General features: G+C 39.8%; 2 protein-coding genes across 2 annotated transcripts in view; one reads left to right on the top strand and one right to left on the bottom strand.

The window, feature by feature from the left end:
- Positions 1 to 2,336: 2,336 nt before the first annotated feature.
- Positions 2,337 to 25,336, bottom strand: LOC133533279 (GRIP and coiled-coil domain-containing protein 2-like). The gene is made up of 20 exons (XM_061872240.1): positions 25,080 to 25,336; positions 24,850 to 24,961; positions 24,243 to 24,461; positions 23,407 to 23,483; positions 23,171 to 23,315; positions 19,972 to 20,129; positions 19,516 to 19,565; positions 19,262 to 19,328; positions 17,491 to 17,709; positions 16,924 to 17,059; positions 16,598 to 16,703; positions 16,282 to 16,480; positions 14,145 to 14,324; positions 12,237 to 12,501; positions 11,579 to 11,689; positions 6,409 to 6,593; positions 4,825 to 5,388; positions 4,522 to 4,692; positions 3,115 to 3,225; positions 2,337 to 2,851 (listed from the first exon to the last, which is right to left on the bottom strand). Exons 1-19 carry the CDS (start codon positions 25,197 to 25,199, stop codon positions 3,130 to 3,132), a joined length of 3,180 nt encoding a protein of 1,059 aa, XP_061728224.1. The 5' UTR covers positions 25,200 to 25,336; the 3' UTR covers positions 2,337 to 2,851; positions 3,115 to 3,129.
- LOC133533192 (putative hydroxypyruvate isomerase) overlaps positions 20,190 to 25,478 on the top strand; it is a 114,169-nt gene continuing 108,880 nt past the window's right edge. The window contains exon 1 of the mRNA XM_061872162.1: positions 20,190 to 20,199. The gene's annotated coding sequence lies outside the window, so the exon portion shown is untranslated. The remainder of the gene's footprint in view (positions 20,200 to 25,478) is intronic.

Below are 25,478 nucleotides of genomic sequence, written 5' to 3'. Positions count from 1 at the left end.
ACAAAATTGACAAAAACATCAGTGAAACACAATTTGGCTTCAGAAGCGGATTAGGAACGAGAGAGGCTCTTCTTGCCGTTCAGGTACTGATACAACAGTGTTTAGAATTCAAAAAAGACGTTTATATATGCTTCATAGATTTTGAAAAAGCATTTGATAATGTCAAACATGATAAATTAATAGAGATATTGAATAGAACCGAGGTGGACAGTAAAGACCTTTATTCTCTAAAAAGTCTGTACTGGAAGCAAACTGCACACATCATAGTTGGCCAATATTGCACGGAAGATCTGAACATTTTAAAAGGAGTCAGGCAAGGTTGCATTCTGTCACCTGTTCTGTTCAATCTATACTCAGAATTTATTTTTCAAGAAGCTTTAGATGATATTAACATCGGTATAAAATCAAATGGAACCATAATAAATAACACAAGATATGCCGACGATACAGCTATCTTAGCAGAGTCGAAGGAAGATCTAGAGTACTTACTAAATCACCTGAACACCAAGGTAAAGGAATATGGTTTGAAGATGAATATCTCAAAAACAAAATTCATGTTAGTTACCAAGAAAAAAAGACTAGGCGACCCAGTCAGAATAGATGACGATTATATAGAACGAGTAGAAAAATATAAATACCTAGGCTGTTGGGTTAACCATAAATGGGACCCAAGCAAAGAAATCAAAACTAGGATAGAAATTGCCCGAAGCACATTTATGAAAATGAAGTCATTTTTCTTAAACAAGGATATAAATTTAAAATTGAGATGGCGAATGGTTAAATGCTATGTACTGTCAGTACTTCTTTATGGATCGGAAAGTTGGACGCTCTCAAAAAAAATGCTTAATAAACTTGACGCTTTTGAGATGTGGATATACAGACGCATGCTTAAGATATCTTGGCGAGACAAAGTCACTAATCAAGCAGTACTAAAAAGAATGAAAAAGAAACAAGAATTGGTACTTACAATAATGAAAAGAAAAACCGCTTACTTTGGGCATGTATACAGACATAGCAAATATAATATTATTAAGGGGATAATAGAGGGAAAAATCGAAGGGAAAAGAGGCAGAGGGAAAAGAAAAACTACATGGATGGATAACCTTAGGAGCTGGACGGGAATGGACGCTGCCACGCTGGGCAGAAAGACTGCAAATAGAGAAGAGTTCCGGACTGTGGTAGCCGACATCCGTAGAGGATATGGTACCTGAAGAAGAAGAAGTGTAACTAGTGTTTTATAGCGCAGATCGTGTAACTAGTGTTTTATAGCGCAGATCGTGTAACTAGTGTTTTATAGCGCAGATCGTGTAACTAGTGTTTTATAGGGCAGATCGTGTAACTAGTGTTTTATAGGGCAGATCGTGTAACTAGTGTTTTATAGGGCAGATCGTGTAACTAGTGTTTTATAGGGCAGATCGTGTAACTAGTGTTTTATAGCGCAGATCGTGTAACTAGTGTTTTATAGGGCAGATCGTGTAACTAGTGTTTTATAGGGCAGATCGTGTAACTAGTGTTTTATAGGGCAGATCGTGTAACTAGTGTCTTATAGCGCAGATCGTGTAACTAGTGTTTTATAGGGCAGATCGTGTAACTAGTGTTTTATAGGGCAGATCGTGTAACTAGTGTTTTATAGCGCAGATCGTGTAACTAGTGTTTTATAGCGCAGATCGTGTAACTAGTGTTTTATAGCGCAGATCGTGTAACTAGTGTTTTATAGCGCAGATCGTGTAACTAGTGTTTTATAGGGCAGATCGTGTGACTAGTGTTTTATAGGACAGATCGTGTAACTAGTGTTTTATAGGGCAGATCGTGTAACTAGTGTTTTATAGGGCAGATCGTGTAACTAGTGTTTTATAGCGCAGATCGTGTAACTAGTGTTTTATAGGGCAGATCGTGTAACTAGTGTTTTATAGCGCAGATCGTGTAACTAGTGTTTAATAGCGCAGATCGTGTAACTAGTGTTTTAAAAAAAATCTTCTATTTTTTCCTACTCAGAACACATACCGAATATGCCCTTAAAACGGACGCCCACCATTGTTGTTAACCTTGTATACTAGCAACAAAAGTAAAGATTGACTCCATGCAAATTATTTTTAATAGGGCCAGATATGTATTGTCATTTTAAAAACTTTATATACCTAATTTCAACACTTCCTTATAACTAGCTTAAGGTAGTCAGACAAGAAATCTTATGAAAAGGCAGTTTTTCCAAATACTAACAAGACGGACGGATACCAAGTAACTCCTGGGTACTTTTGCAGCTTTTGTGAGCATTGCGTCTATAACGAACGTGCATTAATTGTTAGGGGGCAGCACAGGACAGGAGCAGGAAATGTCAAGTTTAAGCTTCTAATGTACCCCACAAGATGGCAGAACCTACAATCAAAGAGAATTTGAAATAGAGGTGGCTTGTCAGTAAATATGCTGTAGCTACAAAGTTTTCTTTGACAATCCACCTCTATTTCAAATTCTCTTTGCTACAATGCACAAGAAAAGTGTAGAGGGCAGCACTTGCTTTAGCTTGAAGTGTCAATGTACAATTTATGTACATATACCCTGCACGGTCCCTATAATGGACGTGAACGCTGGTGCTCTGGGATCGAGCGCGCATTTTCAAAATGGCAACTCTACGAACATATACGCAACGTGAGGTGTGTTGGGATTATTCCGTAAACGGGATTATTCCGGAATTTTATATATATATCTTGTATGAAGTGACCCTGATACACTGGCGTTAGTTTAAATGCCATATATGGTTATCTGATCTCCCGCTCTCATTTGTTCCTGTCGCTAGCCTGGTCTATGTGAGTTGGGGTCAAATTTCAGAACTTACTCCTGTTGGGTGTAACACCTACAATATAAGAATCATTTTAAGTTTTTTTCCGGATGCCATGGAGAAACGGAGTATAGTGATATTTTTGAACAGCGCTTTCATAAAGCGTTTCCGATTAAACAATAACAGCATCATTTATCAGCAATCCGTTATAACTTGTGACTTTTCTAGTCCCATCACGAACGTTACTTTCAATTCATCGAAAAATCTATCGCAAAAACTGAAAAACATTTTATAGTTATCTTTGAATGACCTGAACTGAACATGATTCGTTATAATACCTTTAACAATGGGTCTCATTTGTTGAGATCCGGATAGCTACTGGTCATCGCAGCTGTAGACTGGGTGAGTTCTGCAAACTCCTTTGTCAACTTATTAATTTTTTCTGCAAACTGAAAAAAGGACTTATTTTTACGCGACTACGTCAAAGCTTAAGTGATGGTTATGGCTGTAGGAGTTTATGTATTTTTGGTAAGTGTGTTCCACCTACATTACACGTTAAAGTAAACTATCAGATGGAAACGGACGAAAGTGGACGACCGCGCTAAGCCTTCATACAAATGTAGTCCTCAAAAAGTTAAACGAACATAGAATGTTTTTCATCAAATTGTGTAAAAATATTTTCCAAGATATGCAGAAGCCGTGAAGCATAAGGGCCTTGTCTATAAGAGCATAATAAGACCGTTTCTAACCTATGGGATTGAAACATGGCCCATGACGCAGAGCCATGTCCGGTCTGTCCAAGTCGCCGAAATGAAGATGCTTCGGTGGATGTGCGGAGTAACGAGACTCTATAAGATACGCAACGAGTACGTTCACGGTAGCCTCGGAGTACGTAATATCGCCGATAATACGTCGCTACAAGAGAGTCGACTGAGATGGTTTGGACACGTAAAGAGAAGATTACATTGGGAATGTTGCTATGGGTCTGAACATCGCTGGGTCCCGAGGAAGAGGAAGACCCAAGATGAGATGGACAGGTACTATAGCAAAAGACATCAGTGCCTGCGAGCGACGTTACAGTGGACGACACGTCCGATCGCGCGAAGTGAAAAGAAAAGATAATGAAAGCAGACCCCACAATCAGATGGGAATAATAATGCTGCAGAGAGAGAGAGAGAGAGAAAGAGAGAGAGAGAGAGAGAGATCAATATGTAGAGGGGAAAATGAGGACTACGTTTGTATGGGGAAGCAGTCGTCTACTATCCTCTTAGGCGCGCGGTAGTTTTATGCGATAAACGCAGCGCTACACACGATGCGTTTGCAGTTAGTTGTGTCCACGTTTACGGCTGCAGGCGTATGATGGATGGCGTTATCCACATGATATAAGTAAACATCCGTTTTCAACACCGCGTCACATAGGCAAGTGCGACCATCATATTTGCACTGTACTCATTTAAATTAAAATTATCTACAATTTTTTTGAGTTTTAGGAGTGCACAATGCACATGGGTCGTTGTAATATAAAATTAGTACGATGCAGATCAGTTCCTCGCGGCATGGCATCAAATTGCACCAATGTGTGCTGACCTCGTGCGTTTACTATTACTAAGCGCTTTAAAATGCGGTGTCAGTGTCGCTGAAGCTATCGAGCCGATTTTGATGAAAAGGAATCAATGGGTTCGTCTTTGTGGCCCGTGTGGCAGATATTTAACTGTTTTTCAGAAATGAAAAAAGCATATAGTTACCTCATAGTGATTCGTAGGCGTAGCGGGTCTTCCATTTGTTTTTTCCTCCTGTACCCGACAGTTGGAAAGATAGGTTATCTGACTTTGCATTTTCAAGAAGATTTTTCTGTACTCATCTTGAATTCGGTTAAATTCGTTATTAATATGGGCGTCTTTTTTAGATATATATTCCTGAAAAAAATATTTGTTTCATTACTAGTGTACATTTCCGATACATAAAAAGCATATTTAAAATTAAATGAGAAATTCAAGGTCAATTTAACATTTTATATTTTTTTGTGACAAACTTATTATTTGACGTACCCTATGTGTCATTATAGATTTCTTAGCATTTTTGTACTTCTCCAACAAGGTTCGGTGCTCTGCCTGCAAGCTTTCGAAACACTGTTCTGAAGTAGCTACTTTTCTTTGTAAACTATTTATTTTACTTTTCACATTTCTCAATTCTTTTTCACAAGAACTATGACTGTGTTCCAATTCCTCCTTTTCTTGTTTAAGTATATCTAACCGCTGTATCTTTTTCTCGTATTTCTCGGCCTTGACCTTCCACTCATTGAGGATGTCCCTAGTTTTTTCACATTCTGCTTGTATCGCATTATGTTCCTTTATCAACACAGATATTTCGTTCTCTTTCGACTCGAGTATCTGCGACACCTTGGCTCTCTCTGTCAATATGAACTGTTTGAGGGTCTCCACTTCCTGCATTTTCCGCTCTAACAGCTCCTTCAGTTTGGTGACGGTGGCAATTTGTTCGTTTTCCATTTCCTTCAGCCGCCGCGCGCAGTTCATTTCCACGGTTTTCATCTCCAGAGTGAACTTTTCGGCTATTTGATCTCGTATGGCTTTTTCTTTCATCATGAGAGCAGTCTGTGAATAAAAAACGAATGTAATTGTTACTTAACCTTTTTGACGCCAATGACGGATATATCCGCACCGTAGGTCCAACGCCGAAGACGGATTAATCCTTCACAGACCACAGAGAAAGATAAACCTACTTGCATATAAATAAAGTTCAATTTCAGTTTTGACACTTAGGCGATGTGGCGTCCGAGTGACAACTTTTGTGTTTGACACGTCTTCGAAAAGTTTAAAAATTGAAACAAATTTTCATCATCCATATAATAGCAGGGATCGGAACCGGTTTTTTGGAAAAACTTTGAAATCAACATATATTTCGGTTTATTTTATACTCCAAATATAGGACTCGGTTGTGTTTTTAGATAACGACTTCGTATTATTAGATTGCCCAATTAAAAATGAAATAATTAACAAAGAACGAAAAAATACCGTTTTCGTTCCCATACAAAAAATACCGGTTTCCGATCCCTGTATAATACACAAATTGAATTTGTTGACACTACGCCTTTATGCATACCTTAGTCGCTATGGCTCCGTCGCAGGTCTGCACCATGTGCTCGATGGAGTGATTGGAGAGGTCAGTGTTGGTGACGAGGGAGCTGGTCGCAGCTTGCTGTGCTCGAGGCTGTACTGCTGGAAGCATACCTTGGTTGCTATGGCGTCTTCGCAGGTCTGCACCATGTACTCGATGGAGTGATCGGAGAGGTCAGTGTTAGTGATGAGGGAGCTGGTCGCAGATTTCTGTGCTCGAGGCTGTACTGCTGGAACCATACCTTGGTTGCTATGGCGTCTTCGCAGGTCTGCACCATGTGCTCGATGGAGTGATCGGAGAGGTCAGTGTTAGTGACGAGGGAGCTGGTCGCAGATTGCTGTACTTGAGGCTGTACTGCTGGAAGCATACCTTGGTTGCTATGGCGTCTTCGCAGGTCTGTACCATGTGCTCGATGGAGTGATCGGAGAGGTCAGTGTTAGTGCCGAGGGAGCTGGTCGCAGATTGCTGTGTTCGAGGCTGTACTGCTGGCAGCATACCTTGGTCGCTATGGCTTCGTCGCAGGTCTGCACCATATGCTCGATGGAGTTGTCAGAGAGGTCAGTGTTGGTGGCGACGGAGCGCTGGTCGCGCAACTTGTTGAACCGCTCGAGGATGTACTGCTGGAAGAACTCCGCCTTGCCTTTTAACTCCTGCATCAGGGCTTCGTTGCTCTCTTGGGTAGCTACAAAATAAATACTAAAATGTATTAGAAAAGTCAAAATACAATATATTATTTCGCGCGTTCGCGGACCGTTGGAATTCTGCGTTTATGCGTCGATGGACACGGCTCCACGTCACGCGCTCCACGTAGGTAGATTATAAGTTTTATTTGTAGATCAATGTATTTATCTACACACATATCATAAACCCTCTATGATGCCTTCAAAATCCGTAAATAATGGCCAACATTACGATAAACTGTTTAGTTACAACAAATTTCTTATCTGTGATAATGTAGTTATATCTTCATAACTACATCAAAATCGATTTGGTTAGGTATGCATTCAAATTTGGAACATCTCTGAAAAAAAAAGCAATTCGATTTGACCCCTATTCTAATATCAGTCGAGATTACTTTTTGTTCGAAATGAAATGTCAGTTGCATACAATTTTGACATATCTCGCATGTTAGTTTGTATCGAATGATACGGAAATAGGCCCCCGACTCTAGTTTGCCTCTGAATTAAAAAAAAAACTACATGCGTGAAAAAAGTTTTCATTTACCGCCATTTCACGTACAGTTTATCTTTTAATTCGTTTTAAATATAAAATGAATATGTTTTGTTGTTAGGGTTCCGTAGCCAAATGGCAAAAAACGGAACCCTTATAGATTCGTCATGTCCGTCTGTCTGTCCGATTCTGTCACAGCCACTTTTTTCCGAAACTATAAAAGCTATACTGTTCAAACTTGGTAAGTAGGTGTATTCTATGAACCGCATTATGATGTTTACACAAAAATAGAAAAAAAAAAACAATAAATTTTGGGGGTTCCCCATACTTAGAACTGAAACTCAAAAAATCTTTTTTCATCAAACCCATACGTGTGGGGAATCTATGGATAGGTCTTTAAAAATGATATTTAGGTTTCTAATATCATTTTTTTCTAAACTGAATAGTTTGCGCGAGAGACACTTCCAAAGTGGTAAAAAGTGTGTCCCCCCCCCCCCGTAACTTCTAAAATAACAGAATGAAAAATCTAAAAAAAATATATGATATACATTGCCATGCAAACTTCCACCGAAAATTGGTTCGAACGAGATCTAGTAAGTAGTTTTTTTTAATACGTCATAAATGGTACGGAACCCTTCATTGGCCGCTTTTTTTTTAAGGTAACTAAAGCAAAAATTTCGTGTAAAATAAGCAATAAAAATATTTCGGTGACGACACCACATATCCGCGATTTCCGCCAAGAGAGCAACGATTTGGCAAGGGCATCGTAACGGAGCAGAGGCTGTAATTTGGGTTAGTGAATATTTCATAGAAAGTTTATAATATGTGTGTAGATAAAATAGTGTATGTAACTGTACATAATTAGGCATTAAAACACTCGTGTGATCTTTTTAAGAAACTAACTTCGTTCGTTTCTTAAACCCACACTCGTGTATTTTAATGCCTTTTATTATGTAGCAGTCACATAAATTACTATTATGATTCAGATTTATTTATTATTATTTGTTATTTTATTATTATTTTAAAAATACTAACAGCTAAACTCTAGTTTTAATTCCATGGAATTCTGACGTTTCTTGGTACAATGATCAAATAAAATAATCCTTTTATTTGTCTAGCACAAGCCAAAATAAAATATTGGAAATAGATTATGACATAATTATTTTTACTTACAATCATAATATTTTTTTAATTTTTGATTTGTATTGACCCATATTTTTATTTTCATGTTTTATTGTTTATTTTGTTTTTGACAATCACAATATTTGTGACGGTTTTTAGTAAAACGTCCCACTTTGTCGATTCTAGTTACGGAGTTACGGGCAGTTTAGTGAAATATGGCAAAACTTACCGAAAATCAACTTTCGATGAAAACTGATAGAACATACTGTAATAAACCTATGATTTTGATGACGACGCATAAATCTCCATTTTAAGCACCTTTTTAGGGCCTCAAAGTTTAGTGCCCAGCGATCCACTTTGTCGCATACAAAAAAAATCGTCGATATCATATTTATACCTGTTATTAGAGAACAATTTCTACTTTGCCGATATGGTGTTATGAGTAATTTGTAATATGTGGTCATCCAAAATGAAAGGGATCTTCTGGCCGCAGACACACACGCAATTTCATTCGATTTCTGCATTAAAGATAAGGCATATTAACTTCGTAAGCACCTGCCGAAGCTGCAGAAGGTTCCTTTCGTTTTGGATTACCACATATAACACAGTCTCTTAGAGCTATAGTTATTTATTGAAAATTCTTTGAACTTGCAATAGCGAAAAGCGACAATTGAGAAGACCTTGATTACAATTTGGGGCCGGAAAAAACACATTTTGTTTTTTGCAGTTATGGAGGGGTTGGTATAAAATTATTTGCCATACGAGGGTGGCACTGAAAGTACTTAGAGGCTTAGCGGCGGCGGTGCCTTTGATGTCACCGACGAGGCGGCGCGGCGACTTATATAAACGTTGCGATGAGTTCGATCCGTTTGCTACATCTCATAGGTTCAATACGTACACCATTTTTGGTTTGTAATTATACTGTTTTTGGTTCAGCAAATTACACCTATGTTTATATTATTATTTATTCATTAACAATATTACAATTGTGTCTGAATATTGACTATATCTAATACTTAATCTAACATGCGTCAATTCTATAAGCTATAATAAAAGATGAATTACAAAATGTCATACAAAATATCAAAACATCAATACGAAATAATTATTATTGAACTATTTAAAAATGACAACTATCAGTAAAATATTTAATAAATTCATCAATGGAATAAAAGCACTCCCGCAACAACAGCGCTCTTAATCTGCTTTTAAAAATATTAAGGCTAGTAATGTTCTTCCACTCACCAGGAAGTTTGTTGTACAGTTGTACACCCTGGTAGTGTGCGCAATGACGTACTACTTTTAAGTTCGGCTGCAATTTACAATGTAGGTATTTCCGTCTTGTATTCTCCCGCACTCGTCTATCTTCAGTAGTCTCATATTCGCCTAGACTTTTAACCAGGTCAGTAAGGAGCAACAGGATGTACAAACACGGAACAGTTAGTATTCCCATCTTTTTGAAATGCTCTTTGCATGGCTCAGGTTGTGAAATTCGGACTATGGTCCTTATCGCCCGCTTTTGAATTACAAAGGCTTTATACATATTATAGTCATAGCTATTTCCCCAAAATTTTACACTATAACGAAGCTTTGATTCAACCAATGCGTGATAAACCATCTTTAGATGTTTACGATTAACTACGTCCCGCAAACTACGCAGAACATAGCAAGCCGAGCTGATGGAAGCTTCTATACTTGCAAGTTCATTTTTCCAAGTAAGTAGATCGTCAATGTGGATACCAAGGAACTTAACACTAGTAACATTTTCGATGTTGTTACCACAAAATGTCAGATCCAGCATGTCCTTTTGCCTAACAGTAGACCTAAGGAGCATTGCACTTGTCTTACCTGGATTCACCTTCAATTTGTTGCAACTGAACCACTGATGAAATAATTCTAGCGCTCGATTTGCTTTATTATTTAGATTTTCCAGCGAACTAGAGTTTACAATGGCATTAGTGTCGTCCGCAAAAACTACCAAGTTGATATCCGGTATTTCTTTTGTGACAAATTGTATCAGGTCATTTGTATAAATAACGAATAAAACGAATATAAATTATGATTTTATACTTGTAGTAATTTTTTAGCGTATGATCCACCAAACCGTCAAAGTGGGTCACTAAACTTGAGTCGAAAAGAAATTTCGTTAAAAAAGTTTAAACAAACGACGTTAGTATACGACGTAAAGACTCTTAGATTAACAATAACAAACCATTATCTCATACATAAAACTGAAAAATATACCAAACACAAACACTTTCAATGAAGAAGCACTAAAGTTTAGTAAACCGACCAAGTGGGACGCTCCCTATATAAAATCACTAAACTTTATACACACAAAAAGTACTTATAATTTGATATTTTACATACTTTCTATGCTTGATAAGTATGTTTTTTAAGTAATCTCATGTTATATATTAAGAGACACATGTATTTTAATTTTTATGCATGGCACTCTTCAAATAATTTGTTATTAACTTTTTGACATAATAACTAAATAAAAGGATCCACAGAATTATTTCTGTCTTTTTTAGCATGGGAAACCATTTATAAATACAATAATGATAAATCTGCGTGCCGTATAATAGAATATAGAAATAAACCCATAATATTCAGGATTTACATATTTTCGTCCTGTTTTTATGTTCAAGCCTCCATAACATTCAAAATACTAAGGTTACATACATGATTTTAACTAATTTAAAATCCCTAAAGTATGCTCATTCATTTAATACCAACCACTCCATAACTTCAAAGTAGAAATGTGTTTTTTGCCATCCCAAAATTTAACCAACGTTTTCTCAATTGTCGCTTTTTCACTTCTGCAACTTTGCAGAATTTAAAAATAATAATTATAGCACCTAGAGACATGAATCTTTCACCAAAAGATAGCGTATGATCTGTAGTATTAGGAACTACTCTTAACTCCATATCGACGAAGTGGGACGTTTTCCCAAAAACCGTCACATTTATTCATGTAAATTGACATAAGTACTTAGCAATTTATCATGTACCTATTGCTATTATGAAATAAATAAAACTAAACTAATCATTATTTATTTATGAAAATACCTTCGAGCAACACCGGCTTCCGACACGTCGGAAGGGAGGAGTTAAGCTTGTACATTTTATCTTGATTATTTTGTTAGTAACCATGCTAAGGAATATAAAAATTCTGAAATAAATAATTATCGATTGCCTCATTGACTGCTATTGATTGGATGATTGGTTATTTTGTATGTGGTAAATTTTTTTTCGCATCCATTGATCGTGTTTTCGCGATGGTCACACATGTTGATGTGGAATCAACAATAGAGACGGTATGTTCCATAGTTGGTCGCTGTTTGCTAGTAGGTCTGGTCGAAGAACACATACCTAATTTTACACTGCATTTGCTAAGCTGCTCGTTCAGCTGCCGAATTTGCATTAAATTTTTCTCACATTGAGGACAAGGTTCCATTTCTTTCCGCATTGCAGTTTTTTCATCTGAAAAATAAATAGGAAATATTGTCCATTAATATTTATCAAGTATCAGTCACAGCTCCGACTATTTTAACTCTTCCACTAGAGATGTGTGAGGATGCATAGTGAGGAATGTGTTCGTTAAGCACCAATAGAATCACTTTATTTGTTTTCTTCGCTCGTATAGTGATTCAATTGGTTCTTGATAAACATCCCTCTGGTTACGCAGCCTAACAATTCCACTGGTGTTAATTTCAGCGCTGCCCTCTTTACTTTTATCCCGGCCCGGCTGAGGATCTGGATGCCCTGACACCCGACGTAGTACGTCACTTAACAACCTCAAAGTTGTACTCTGATTGCCTAATCATGCATGCCATACGATTAAATAAATAAACTGGTGTTAATTATAACAAAAACAAACAACTTTTCAGCCACAGATCAACTCATTTCCATTATTTCTTTATTGTAATGGTTAGGGAAACAACCGTAATATCGCGTAAAATACTTACCAAATATTTGAATCAGTAGAGCTAATTTGCAATTTTTATGAAATAAAAACAGTTTAACTTACCGTCAAGATATTTGTTGAGTTTGTCAGTAAACTCCTTCTGTTTGTCGGTGAACTCCTTCTGCAGCTCCGATATCCTCTTGTTGGCGAGCTCGAGCTCGTCTTTGGAGCTGGTGAGCTCCGCAGTGAGCTTCTCCAACTGCTGTCTTTCCTTCTCTATCCTCTCCACGTATTCTTTCTCTTGTGACTTGTATAGATCCCGCTCTTGTTGTATTCTAGATTGGACGTCTTTTAGTTCTCTTGTTGCGCTATCTCGCGTACTACAAGCCTGGTAGACAATGTTAAAATGTATTTTATATAAGTAAGAGTGAGAGAAGGACACGAACCCACGGGGCCGCGTTTATGTTTGATCGCGCGTTCGTACGAACTACGTTCGCGCAAACAGAATTTCCTATAGGTACCTATTCGAGTTTAATACCGCCATTAAAATTGGCGTGAACTTCGGATAGTCGCGCTGTATTAGGACGACGCCTAAGCTTTGCGCGTTTATACTCATTATTCGGATTACGTTGCGTGCCGAGCAAACCGTAGACTCCGCAAGTGAGTCATGGCAAAATGCCAGGACAACGCTAGTAGCTCAAGAAAATTAATAAAATCAGGAGAACTAATTCGTGTAGTTTTTAAAATTGGTATAGTTATACCTTGTGGTCTCCAGATAAACATACTAAAAGTCCGTTTGAAGTACGTTCTTTCAGATTTTTGCTCATATCTTGAATAATTTTACAAATAGCATTATAATTACTTCGGACAAATGATTTACCATAAAATTCCCTACAAATTTGGTTATGATTATTTTTACTCTACGATCAATACTTTAGGAGCTACAGGCTGTTTAAGTTAACAAAGAGACAAAAATAGACAATTTAAGAAAACGTCGTTTTTTCGTAATTGTTCATTATAACTCAATTTTTTTGTTTAGAAGGAAAACTTGGAAGTCTTTACTAAGCTTTTTTTTCATAGTTTTTGGACCCACGATTCAGAAGTTAGGGGTAATAGAGGGGGAAACATATTCTTTTTTCTTTCAGAGCGATTATTTGCGAAAATATTACGTTTATCAAAAAATGGTTAGTGAAGACCCACATTCGTTTTGAAAGACCTATCCAACGACACCCCACACTATAGGGACCCATAAAAAAAAAAACATCCCCACTTTTGGTGTAGGGGGAGCCACCCTAAAAATGTTTTTCTTCTAGTTTTTATTTTGCGACTTTGTTCGGGTAACTGATTTATATATTTGTGCTAAATTTCAAGCTCTAGCATTAATAATCAAGGAGAAAAGTCGCGGACGGACAGACGGACATGGCGAAACTATAAGAGTTCTTAGTTGACTACGGAAACCTAGAAATGCCGACAAAATCGTAAAATAAAAACTAGAAGAAAAACATTTTTAGGGTGGCTCCCCATACACCAAGTGGGAATGATTTATTTTTTGGGTTCAACCCTAGTGTGGGGAGTCGTTGGATAGGTATTTCAAAACGACTGTGGGTCTTCAATAACCATTTTTTGAAAATATTCGAGATATGAGCAAAAATCTGAAAACGGTACCTTCAACCCCTCTTACACCCTCAGCACAACCCCCACCCTCGAGGACTTTTAGTATTTTTATCTGGACACCACAAGGTATAAGTATACCAATTTTCAAAACTACACGAATTATTTCCCCTGATTGTCCATACTGAGGTTAATTTTCTTAAGTTATAGGAGGATGATGGGTACCTGCAGGTACAGCGTCTTGAGCTCGGTGTTGTCGCTGACGGCGGAGCGCAGCTGCGCGGAGCAGCGCTCCAGCTCGCGCAGCAGGTCGGCGTTGGCGGCCGCGGCCAGCGACGCGCGCCCGCCGCGAGACTCCTTCACTTTGTCGTGCTCTAGCTCCAGCTCCGCGTACTTCAGTTATAGGAGGATGATGGGTACCTGCAGGTACAGCGTCTTGAGCTCGGTGTTGTCGCTGACGGCGGAGCGCAGCTGCGCGGAGCAGCGCTCCAGCTCGCGCAGCAGGTCGGCGTTGGCGGCCGCGGCCAGCGACGCGCGCCCGCCGCGAGACTCCTTCACTTTGTCGTGCTCTAGCTCCAGCTCCGCGTACTTCAGCTCCATCTGGGTAACATTACAACATATTTAACCGCGTGCGGACGTCGCTTTGTAGTAAAATAGTATTTTATACAATTGTGATATAATAGACAGCCTTTCAATCGAGTACCCTGTTTAAGCCACGAAGCTTGGTGAGTTGCCTGAGTAAGGTACGAGATTGAAAAGCTTGAACATCACATTTACGCCTCGCGCCAAAATTCTGACGGCTCCTGTGCTGCCTTCTACAGATCATGCACGCTCCCTATAGTTTGGTATACGAAATCTTAATTCAACCATTAGAACTGCAGTTAAAACAGCAGTTGGGAACGAAACGAACTGCTTGAGCGGCCCGTGTCATTTTGCCTGAAACCGGCAGAACAACGGTCCATATTGAGCTATTGAGTGCTCCATGCCGCCCATCTATGGAGTGGTGTAATCTCGCTCTAGTGCTACAACTTATATCTCTGAGCTGCGCGCGGACGTGGTCGAGCTCGGCCTGCAGGCGCTCGCTGAGCTTGTCGTCGCCGGTGCCGAGCGACTCTAACTAGCTCTGCAGCTCCGACGCTCGGTCTAGTGCTACAACTTACATCTCTGAGCTGCGCACGGACGTGGTCGAGCTCGCCCTGCAGGCGCTCGCTGAGCTTGTCGTCGCCGGTGCCGAGCGACTCTAACTAGCTCTGCAGCTCCGACGCTCGGTCTAGTGCTACAACTTACATCTCTGAGCTGCGCACGGACGTGGTCGAGCTCGGCCTGCAGGCGCTCGCTGAGCTTGTCGTCGCCGGTGCCGAGCGACTCTAACTAGCTCTGCAGCTCCGACGCTCGGTCTAGTGCTACAACTTACATCTCTGAGCTGCGCACGGACGTGGTCGAGCTCGGCCTGCAGGCGCTCGCTGAGCTTGTCGTCGCCGGTGCCGAGCGACTCTAACTAGCTCTGCAGCTCCGACGCTCGGTCTAGTGCTACAACTTACATCTCTGAGCTGCGCACGGACGTGGTCGAGCTCGGCCTGCAGGCGCTCGCTGAGCTTGTCGTCGCTGGTGCCGAGCGACTCTAACTAGCTCTGCAGCTCCGACGCTCGGTCTAGGGCTACAACTTACATCTCTGAGCTGCGCACGGACGTGGTCGAGCTCGGCCTGCAGGCGCTCGCTGAGCTTGTCGTCGCCGGTGCCGAGCGACTCTAACTAGCTCTGCAGCTCCGACGCTCGGTCTAGTGCTACAACTTACATCTCTGAGCTGCGCACGGACGTGGTCGAGCTCGCCCTGCAGGCGCTCGCTGAGCTTGTCGTCGCCGGTGCCGAGCGACTCTAACTAGCTCTGCAGCTCCGACGCTCGGTCTAGTGCTACAACTTACATCTCTGAGCTGCGCACGGACGTGGTCGAGCTCGGCCTGCAGGCGCTCGCTGAGCTTGTCGTCGCCGGTGCCGAGCGACTCTAACTAGCTCTGCAGCTCCGACGCTCGGTCTAGTGCTACAACTTACATCTCTGAGCTGCGCACGGACGTGGTCGAGCTCGCCCTGCAGGCGCTCGCTGAGCTTGTCGTCGCCGGTGCCGAGCGACTCTAACTAGCTCTGCAGCTCCGACGCTCGGTCTAGTGCTACAACTTACATCTCTGAGCTGCGCACGGACGTGGTCGAGCTCGGCCTGCAGGCGCTCGCTGAGCTTGTCGTCGCCGGTGCCGAGCGACTCTAACTAGCTCTGCAGCTCCGAAGCTCGGTCTAGTGCTACAACTTACATCTCTGAGCTGCGCACGGACGTGGTCGAGCTCGGCCTGCAGGCGCTCGCTGAGCTTGTCGTCGCCGGTGCCGAGCGACTCTAACTAGCTCTGCAGCTCCGACGCTCGGTCTAGTGCTACAACTTACATCTCTGAGCTGCGCACGGACGTGGTCGAGCTCGGCCTGCAGGCGCTCGCTGAGCTTGTCGTCGCCGGTGCCGAGCGACTCTAACTAGCTCTGCAGCTCCGACGCTCGGTCTAGTGCTACAACTTACATCTCTGAGCTGCGCACGGACGTGGTCGAGCTCGCCCTGCAGGCGCTCGCTGAGCTTGTCGTCGCCGGTGCCGAGCGACTCTAGCTGACTCTGCAGCACGGCTATGCGCGAGCTCAGCTGCAACTCGAGGCCTTTCTGCTCCTCTATTTTGGCTCGCATCTCGGATTCTTGCTTTCGGTGCTGTTCCAGTTTTTTGTCCCTTTAAATGTAAGATGGGTAAAATATAAACTTAGTAAAAAAACAAGTATCTAATTAGGTACCCTAATACCTAACACCCCCTTCACAGGGATTTAAAACTTAGGTATGTTTTGCTTACCTTTTAGCGATTTCCTCTTGTAATGCCGAAACCTTGTGAATCTGTTGTTTATATCTACTTAGAGCATCTTTTAATGTCGATAATTTGCCCGGCGACGGGGGTTCACCTATAACATTATTTTATGTAAACAAATAATACATTTTTTAAATGGTCATCCGATAAATTATCCGTCAAGACTATTATTAAGTCAATAAGGTTGTTTTAGTTTGTTCCTCTGATCTCCATCATCAATCTAGCTTGATTTTGACATAAAATTGTACACATATAAAGCATACAGAAATAAAAGTTTATGACAACATAGAACATTCCACACAGAACATACGAACCTAGATATGTATTTTCTGGGAGCGAGTCTACCATAATCTGATGGAGCGCGGTCCGCCAGCTCTCGTATTCCTTCTGACTGGCGGCCAGCTTATTTCGGCAGAGTACCAGCTCGTGTGCAGTCACCTCTAGTTTAGTCTGAAATTAAACATTTACAGAACATCGTATACACTATACACTGCACTGGGTACACGACACCTCAACGTGAAAGATAGGTATACATTTTTCGCCTCAGTAAAGGTGCGCTACATTCTCTCTAAATCAATTTCATGTAGAATAATGTAGGTACTGCATAAAAGTGCCGTGAAAGTTGTAGATTTTTTAACGGTGAAAGTATGAACTATGAACATTTTAGGTTTCGGAGAGGGGGAAAATGGGATAGGGTGGGGACGTACCACTTGTCAGCCTGGTAAGTTGGCAACATAGAATTTATTGAAGCCTAAGCACAAGGGGACACGTAAAATAAGTCAATCTACTATCTATTAATTATGCATACGAAACTCTTCAGGGGAGCCTGCATTACTGGGGAGTGGGGACTGACAATACATAAATTAAATTATGCTACTTGCCCCTAATTCCTTGACTTGTTCCCTGGCAGCATTCCTCTCACTGGACAGCTGCGCTACCTTCTCCTTTAACCGCGCGGTCTCGCCGTTCACCAGTCGATTTTGAGCCGCTTCTAGTTCACTCGCTAATCTATTGATAGTCGCCCCTTTATCAATCAACAGTTCCTCCTTCTCTTTGTCTTTTTCTAAGCAACGCTTTTCGAGTATGTTTATTTCACTTGCCTAAAAGACAACCATATAATTAGTATTAAAATTACACGAACGAGATTCAAGTAAAGGGTCTAGCAAGCTAAGCTAAGAAGATTGGCCCCCGCAAGGGATTTGGTTGTAATTTGAGGTGCAGTAGTGGCAGGTCCTAAGAACACTGTATGCGTAATATCAGCCTTCGATCTTCTTTTGTTTCAGACTTATCCACGAAAATGTCAAAAAATCAAGGTAATTTTTAAACTGTTATTGCAGCTAAACCGAGCAAGCGAGAGCAACCAAATAAATTCAGAATTAAGGAGCATAAAATGGGGTTCATAATGCATATTTTTACAGACATTCATTTCCTTGAACTTGGATGAAAAAAATAATGTAATTTTTTTCTGCTCCATTTTTTTCCCACTTTTCGCGGAGACACAACTATCAAAAAAATTACGTGATAAGCCACATTTGTTAACTACGTATCCATTTAAAAACATTTTGATAAATCATGGTGCGTCATATTAAAAAAAAAAAACAATTACGAACATAAAGTCGAAAATATTTGGGCCCCACATACCAGTGCAAATGTCTAAGGAGCTCTTTCTGAAATCCTTACCAGACGTTGACATTTCTCTTACGGACGAAAATATTGCCCGTAAGAGAAAATGTGAATATTGTAGAATCGAATTTAGTTATACTTGGGACGATGAAGAGTATGACTGTAAAAATGGAAGAATTGTATTGTTCTGTTTGCTGTACCGAGTTATTTGTTAATATGGAATGGTAATAAAAAATGTTTTTGTCAATGACTTTACATCCAATACTTTTATGTACCGTTTCTTATTTGCATAAATTAAAAAAAAATTAAATAATACCTAAAGCAATCAATTTTTGCAGCGTTCTTTATAATTTTTTTAGTTCCATTTGTTTTGCGTAAACATATATTACAACATTTACACCTTCTTTCAGACATTATTAAAATTGCATAAGAAATAGCTAGAAAATGTGTCCTTTAATTATTTCATAATGAAGGAAAGAGGAAGTTATACTACAGACACATTTGCCACTAGGTAGTAGGTACTACTCTATTGATATAATATGATATAGTAAACATATCTTCGTAATTGTTTTTTTTTTTGACATGACGCACCATGATTTTTCAAAATGTTTTTAAATGGACACGTAGTTAACAATTGTCGCTTATCAAGTAATTTTTTTGATAGTTGTGTCTCCGCGAGAAGTGGCAAAAAAATGGAGCAGAAAAAAATTACATTATTTTTTTCATCCAAGTTCAAGGAAATGAATGTCTGTAAAAATATGTATTATGAACCCCATTTTATGCTCTTTAATTCTGAATTTGTTTGGTTGCTCTCGCTTGCTTGGTTTAGCTGCAATAACAGTTTAAAAATTACTTTGATTTTTTGACATTTTCGTGGATAAATCTGAAACAAAAGAAGATCGAAGGCTGATATTACGCATACAGTGTACTTAGGACCTGCCACTACTGCACCTCAAATTACAACCAAATCCCTTGCGGGGGCCAATCTTCTTAGCTTAGCTTGCTAGACCCTTTAATCAAACAACTTACTTTCTCTTCCAATCTGCTTTTAGCCTTTGTTAAATCTGCGTGCAGCCTGTCGACTTCCTCTCTATGTCTGAAAAAAAAAACAATACAAAATGCCTTAATAAACTTAGAAGTTTTAGAGTACTAGACTAGAGTAGTAGACTGGGGGAAAAACGGAGGTGCGAGATGTTCATATTGGTACGTCCGTTCTTTAGGTGATGAGAAATATATTTTTTCTGGCTTGGTACCAAAATACTTCCTGCTAACTAGGCACCTACCTGTCCTGCTGTTCTCTAAACAGTGCATCAGTGTCGTGTGTGTGAGCAACCTACGAACAAATAAAATATTCCATTAGGTGGGTCCACACAAAACAAGCCGCCTCGCGGGGAAATTGCGGCGCGAAGCAGCTCGGTTTGTGTAGACGTGCCTCGGGCGAGGCACGTCTCCACCAACCGAGCTGCTTCGCTCTGCAATTTCCTCGCGAGGTAGCTCGTTCTCTCTGTGCCTAATGGTAATTACTAATGACTTTCAAGTGTTACCATTGTAATATTAAGCCATATGCCACTGTGGGCTTACAAGTTCAATGCAGTGCGCTAAAGGTGTGAAACTACAGCAACCATCATTAGTGGACAACGGTATAACATGCATCCTTCGCGAGAAGAAATTTTGTGGCACCTACAAAAATGGCGATAATGAATCTTATGTCTAGGCCACAAAGGTGTAAAGTACTTTACCTGGAAAGTGTGCAACCGCTGCTGTACCTCCTGCAGGCTGACGTTGGCGGCGCGCAGTTCCATCTGCATTTGCTCCTTTTCCTGCTCGCTCAGCACCAGCTTCTCCGTGAGGCTCACCACTTGTTGTTCTAGTTCTATCATTTTGTGTTTACTGGAAGCTGTTAATTGGAAGTTAGTTTAACAAAAGTGTCATGACTAAAGTGAAGTTCAATAGAAATGGCAAATAATGTAAACAAACCAATTTACCTTCATTAGTTTCATTACTTCGTAATCTCGTACTTTTTGTGGACAACCATGATTTTATCAAAAGTTTATAAACTTCAATCTTAGTTATATCAATTACTAGTAAAAATATATGTTGCGGTGGAAATGGCGGGCTGCTGGGGCGCGGGCCCCAGCGATATCCTTTTTGAACAGTTTGTACTTGTACGTGACATAGGCCGTCGACTTCGACAATAGGGAAAGGACCCCCGCTCCGAGTCGTTTCTGGTGCAAATGCTGTCCATTCCCATCCAGCGTGGTAATACCGCATCTGCACCGGATGCGACAAGGAACGGATTTAACTACAGTATGTAATTATTTTGTGATATTAATGTAATTCCCTTTGTATCTAACTGTCAGAATTCTAAATTATACTAAACTACATGTTTGGTTGAAATATAAATTAATTATTAATATTTCAATTGGCGGGTCTACACAGAGCGAGCATACGCGCGAGGCAATTTCCTCGCGCACAAAACGGCCAGTGTCGACGTTTTCCTCGGGTGAAGGCAGAGCGCACGTTTTCCTCGGGCGAGCGCGACCTTGGCCGAGCCGCGCGGTGTCGGTATTTCGGCATGCCCAAAGGCGCCTCAGTCGTTTGCCGCACGCTGGTTGGGACGTGTTTGTTTGGTGCGCGTGGTTATTTTGTTCCATAAATCAAATTGGAAAATGGAATAAAGACCAATGTTGCAAATTAATATCCTTTTACGTAGCAAATACATGATCTGGGATGCTAGAGATCCCAACTATACGAATAGGGGAATTAGAGAGGATTGATGTTTAATTTGATTGTAAATTTCATAAATATACTGAGATTGATGTACGAGTCTTTCATCGCTAAATATCGCTGCGTGGGTAGCATCATCTCCCTAAACGTGATACCTTTCTTCAAGTTGTGTCTTGCCATTTAAGTTTTACGTGTAATTAATTGTGAACATAACAGGTCGAATCACTCCTTTTTTTATGCGTTTAAAATTTGTCTTAACTCCATTTTCTAACCTCAAAAGAGCCGATTTCCGTATCGTGATTGCTATTTATAGATTTGATACACCCAAAATCTTCTGCAACTTGTTCGTTTTCGATTTTTCTTTTGGGTTGCTTTGAAAAGCAAAATAAAACATACATGAGCCACGGCAGTGAATATGTGCAGCACCATTTCGAACAATTGAGGGACGCCATCTTGCCGAGCCAATTGGCTCGGCTGAGGCAAAAGTTACACGAGCATGCGGCCGCCGTCGTTTGCCGCGCGAGGAAATTTCCTCGCGAGGCTACTCGCTCTGTGTGGACCCGCCTAATGAAAAAAAAACATCCTACAACTTTTAGGTTATACGTCAAAAGCCGGGTCCACACAGAGCGTGCAGTCTCGCGAGGCAAACTCCTTACGCACAATACGGCCAGTGTAGACGTGCCTCGGCCGAGACGGTGCACTCGGGCGAGGAAAACGCGCGCGCCGCCTCGGCCGACGTCTACACTGGCTGTATTGTGCGTGACAGGGCTGCCAGATCGTATAATTCGATACGAATTTCGTATAATTGGACTGATTATCGTATCTATCATGTATAGGTAGTCGTTCGGTATAATTGGATACGAAAGAACACGAATGGTTATTTCCCATTTCTATTTCAGCACGGGATTAACAGAGATGGATTGCCAACTTGATAGTACGATACGGTGACGGTTTGAGTGGTTTCTCTCTTTAGACTCACCATTTGATAGGTTTGGTGTTCTATATGATGGGTGTTTGTTAATATGTGAGATGTGTTTTACTTTTTTGTGCTGTGTTTCGGCGCTGCTTATTAAGAGATTTTAGTTACTACTTACGTACTTACTAAATACAAGTCGGTTTCTGAAGTAAGTATTAAAAAAGTTGGGTATAATCGTTTTCGTATAATGCAATCGAATTTCGTATAATTTTTGACGTTGGACTGTATAATCAAGATTTATGTACTGGCAGCCCTGGTGCGTGAGGAAGTTGCCTCGAGCGTATGCGCGCTCTGTGTGGACCCGGCTAAATGCGAACAAAATCAGTCATTTGTTTACATTATTTGTTATTCCTATCCACCTTAAGACTGCTGGTTTGGATGAGTATGCTCAAGCTTATGCTCCAATATGCATTACAAGGGTCAAAATTATTTTATTTGTCTTGTTTTTTTGTCCCCAAGAAATTTGACGGAGTGGAGCTTTTTGCATAGGGTGAAATTTAGTTTTCAATTATTCTCATGTTGATTTTCATCAAAATCAAAATGAGAATAATTGAAAACTATCGCAGAGAGAGATCAAAGACAAAAATATCGCAGAGTGGTCAGAAACTAGCTTTCATGATATAAATCATCTGTAGAGTGTTCTATGTCTAGACCCTCAGTCCCTATAGCCTAGCCTAGGGTATAGCTAGGCAGTCTAAATTTTACTGATATGGTAGTGATACCACTATATAAAAAACCGGCCAAGTGCGAGTCGGACTCGCGCACCGAGGGTTCCGTACAAACTTGTAGGAGTATATTATTATATGATGTAACTAAAATTTAACGGTTTTCGCAATTTTTCCTTTATCTGTGCTATAAGACGTTGCTTCGTACTAAATTTCAAGATTCCGAGTTCACAGGAAGTACCCTGTAGGTTTTGATTCCCTTGCGAGTGTCGTAAATTTGCGGCATAAATGGCTGTATCTTCAAAATTCAAAATCAGCTCCAAGGGACAGTAGAGCTGGAATTTATATCAAATACCCGAATTTATATCAAATACTCAGGGTATTTGATATAAATTCCAGCTTGATACCTCCACGCGTTCCTGAGAAAAAGGGTCTTGACAGACAGACGGACGGACAACAAAGTGATCATATAAGGTTTCGGTTTTTTCTTTTAGAGGTACGGAACCCTAAAAAAAAGTGAATGTCTGACTAAATAGTATATTTAAGTTCTACTTGAAGCATGCAAGTTACCCAGTAAATGGTGTGCTTCTTGTAGTGACAGCTCTGACTTGTCCCTATCATTGACGGCAGCTGCAAGTCTGGCACGGAGACTGTCAATTTCTGTATCAAGCTTTTCCATCTGTGCTGCTAACTGTTGACATTCTTTTTCACGCATCTGACAATGATAATTTGTAATCAGTCTATGACAGTGGTGTTTAGTTTGATTGACTTTTCAATTTCAAATTTGCACATACATACATACATACCTCATACATCACCTTAAGTTTTTCATTATTCATGTATTCTTGTTTTGCATCAATATTGTTTATTCCATTCAAATGTCCTGAAAACAAATACCAAACTGATGAACCAAAATATGTTAAATTGCTAATTATTATTTAGGATTTATTTCTATTAAGGTCTGCGGGTTCAGATTCTTCTCTCCCTGTCACTGAGCGTAAGCATGAGCTAGATGGCTGTGCATGCCCGGGTTCACAGATATCATCTTTATGAATTTTAATTATTTGTAAGTTACAATGGAAAAAAGTAATTGATGACTTCATTCAAGAATAATCTTGCACATTTTTAGAAGCAATTCACAAAATTGTTACTATAAGGTGTGTTTTACATCTAGGTTTTTCTATCAAACAAAAAAAAGAAGAAGTAGAGAAAAGCCTCATGAATGCTATTTACATTTTTGGAAACCATATAGTGATCTTAAAAGGCTCTATGATTTTTTTAAACTGCTGCCAGAACCTACTGAACCTTAACCCTGTAACAGGCAGACGAGTATCAGAAATTATGGAAAAAAGAACTGTCATTTTTAAATGAAGTTTGATATAGAGTGGTCATTTTTGCCATATAAAATCTAAATTTGCCCATTAAAGGGTTACCGTCTTATTCATAAACGTGTACTAAAGTTACGATGCTGCTGATCATCATTTGTCCCTTTCCATCATACCAATACGTCAGAAAGGGACAAACGATGTCTGTGTCTATTCATATGAATCTAGGTTCATAGCATGTTACTAGAGATAATATATTTTAAAGAGTACAAATTCTTAAGCCTGCATAAAATACTTGGCAAAGTTATTGAACTAACCCCTGTATTCCTGTTGATAATAATGATTTTGCCCATCACCTGCCCCATAGGGGCTAAACTGGAGTTTCACTGGGTCTTCATGGTGTTGAACTGGAGTGTGCCTATTTTTTGGGGTTTCATGGATATTAGGTGAGTCTCTAGCATGCTGCAGTTCTTTAAGGTGGTTAAGAGAATCCACATAACTGGGGGGCAGGCCAGTCCTAAGACGATTTGGATGTCCTGTCGGTAAAATGAAAAGTTACATATGCACAATTTTACTATACAGAAATCAATCAATGTGATAAGTTGTTTACATTATTGGATTGGGTTGTTTAATTAAACATAACAATAGAAATCATAGAACAGTGGCTTCTATTCTATAACATGTATAAGATTTAAAGTATAACATGGTAATCTAATTAAATACACATCTGCTAACTCCAGTTTATGCAATTCTGGGTACCACTGATGATTCTTTTATATATATATATATATATATATATATATATATATATATATATATACATATATATATACACATATATATATATATATATATATATACACATGAAATTCAAGGTTTGAATACTGGCCTATTAGGAGAAAACAAAATTAAAATTTATCTTACCATTTGCTCCATTTGTTTGAGCATCCAAGGTAAAATTGCCACTGCTATTCACTGAACTCGCTTCGTCATCATCTTGAAGATCGTCAAAAGCATTTGCTAATTTATGTTTCAACTGTAAATATACATAAAAACCATGTTATTAATGAAATGATACATATTGTGAACAATAAGCTAACACAAAAACACTGTTTCTTGCCTTTATTTTTTTCGAGTAACAATAATTCAATTACCTCCTCATTCCGTCGTTTCTGGTCTTCGATCTCCTCCTGTTCCTCAAGCCTATCCTGAGCACTGTTGTTAATGTGAATGCTGGCTGCCCCTTGGAACAGACTCATACCCGGTCCTTCCATGATATAAAGAACCGCGAAAGTTTATAGGAACTCATAAAACTACTATTATATAAATGTAATACTGCTTAATTAATTGGTTTCCGTCGTATCTGAACTAATTATCCAATGTTTTTAGTTTTCTAACCTTCGCGTAGCAACCGTTGACGTCGCAAGTCGTTTGTTGACAACAACATTATTAAAAGTATTAAAACAACACTTGTCTATGGTTAAATGTCTCATTCAAATATTTGGCTACATGTTCATCATCATTCCTCATCAATATAATGACTAATTGTTTTA

This window comes from Cydia pomonella, chromosome 2, assembly GCF_033807575.1.
Source record: "Cydia pomonella isolate Wapato2018A chromosome 2, ilCydPomo1, whole genome shotgun sequence".
NCBI lineage: Eukaryota > Metazoa > Arthropoda > Insecta > Lepidoptera > Tortricidae > Cydia > Cydia pomonella.
Note: the sequence above shows the minus strand (reverse complement) of the source record. Positions and strands in the feature narration are given on the sequence as shown.

Bases quoted from the DNA above. Each gene is read 5' to 3' on its own strand.
- LOC133533279 (XM_061872240.1), bottom strand. From the start codon at position 25,199: ATGGAAGGACCGGGTATGAGTCTGTTCCAAGGGGCAGCCAGCATTCAC. The intron at 20,130-23,170 runs GTAACTTGCATG...TCCAATTAACAG, and splicing joins AGAAGCACACCATTTACTGG to CTTCCAGTAAACACAAAATG. The intron at 16,704-16,923 runs GTTCGTATGTTC...ATAATGTTATAG, and splicing joins CCCAGAAAATACATATCTAG to GTGAACCCCCGTCGCCGGGC.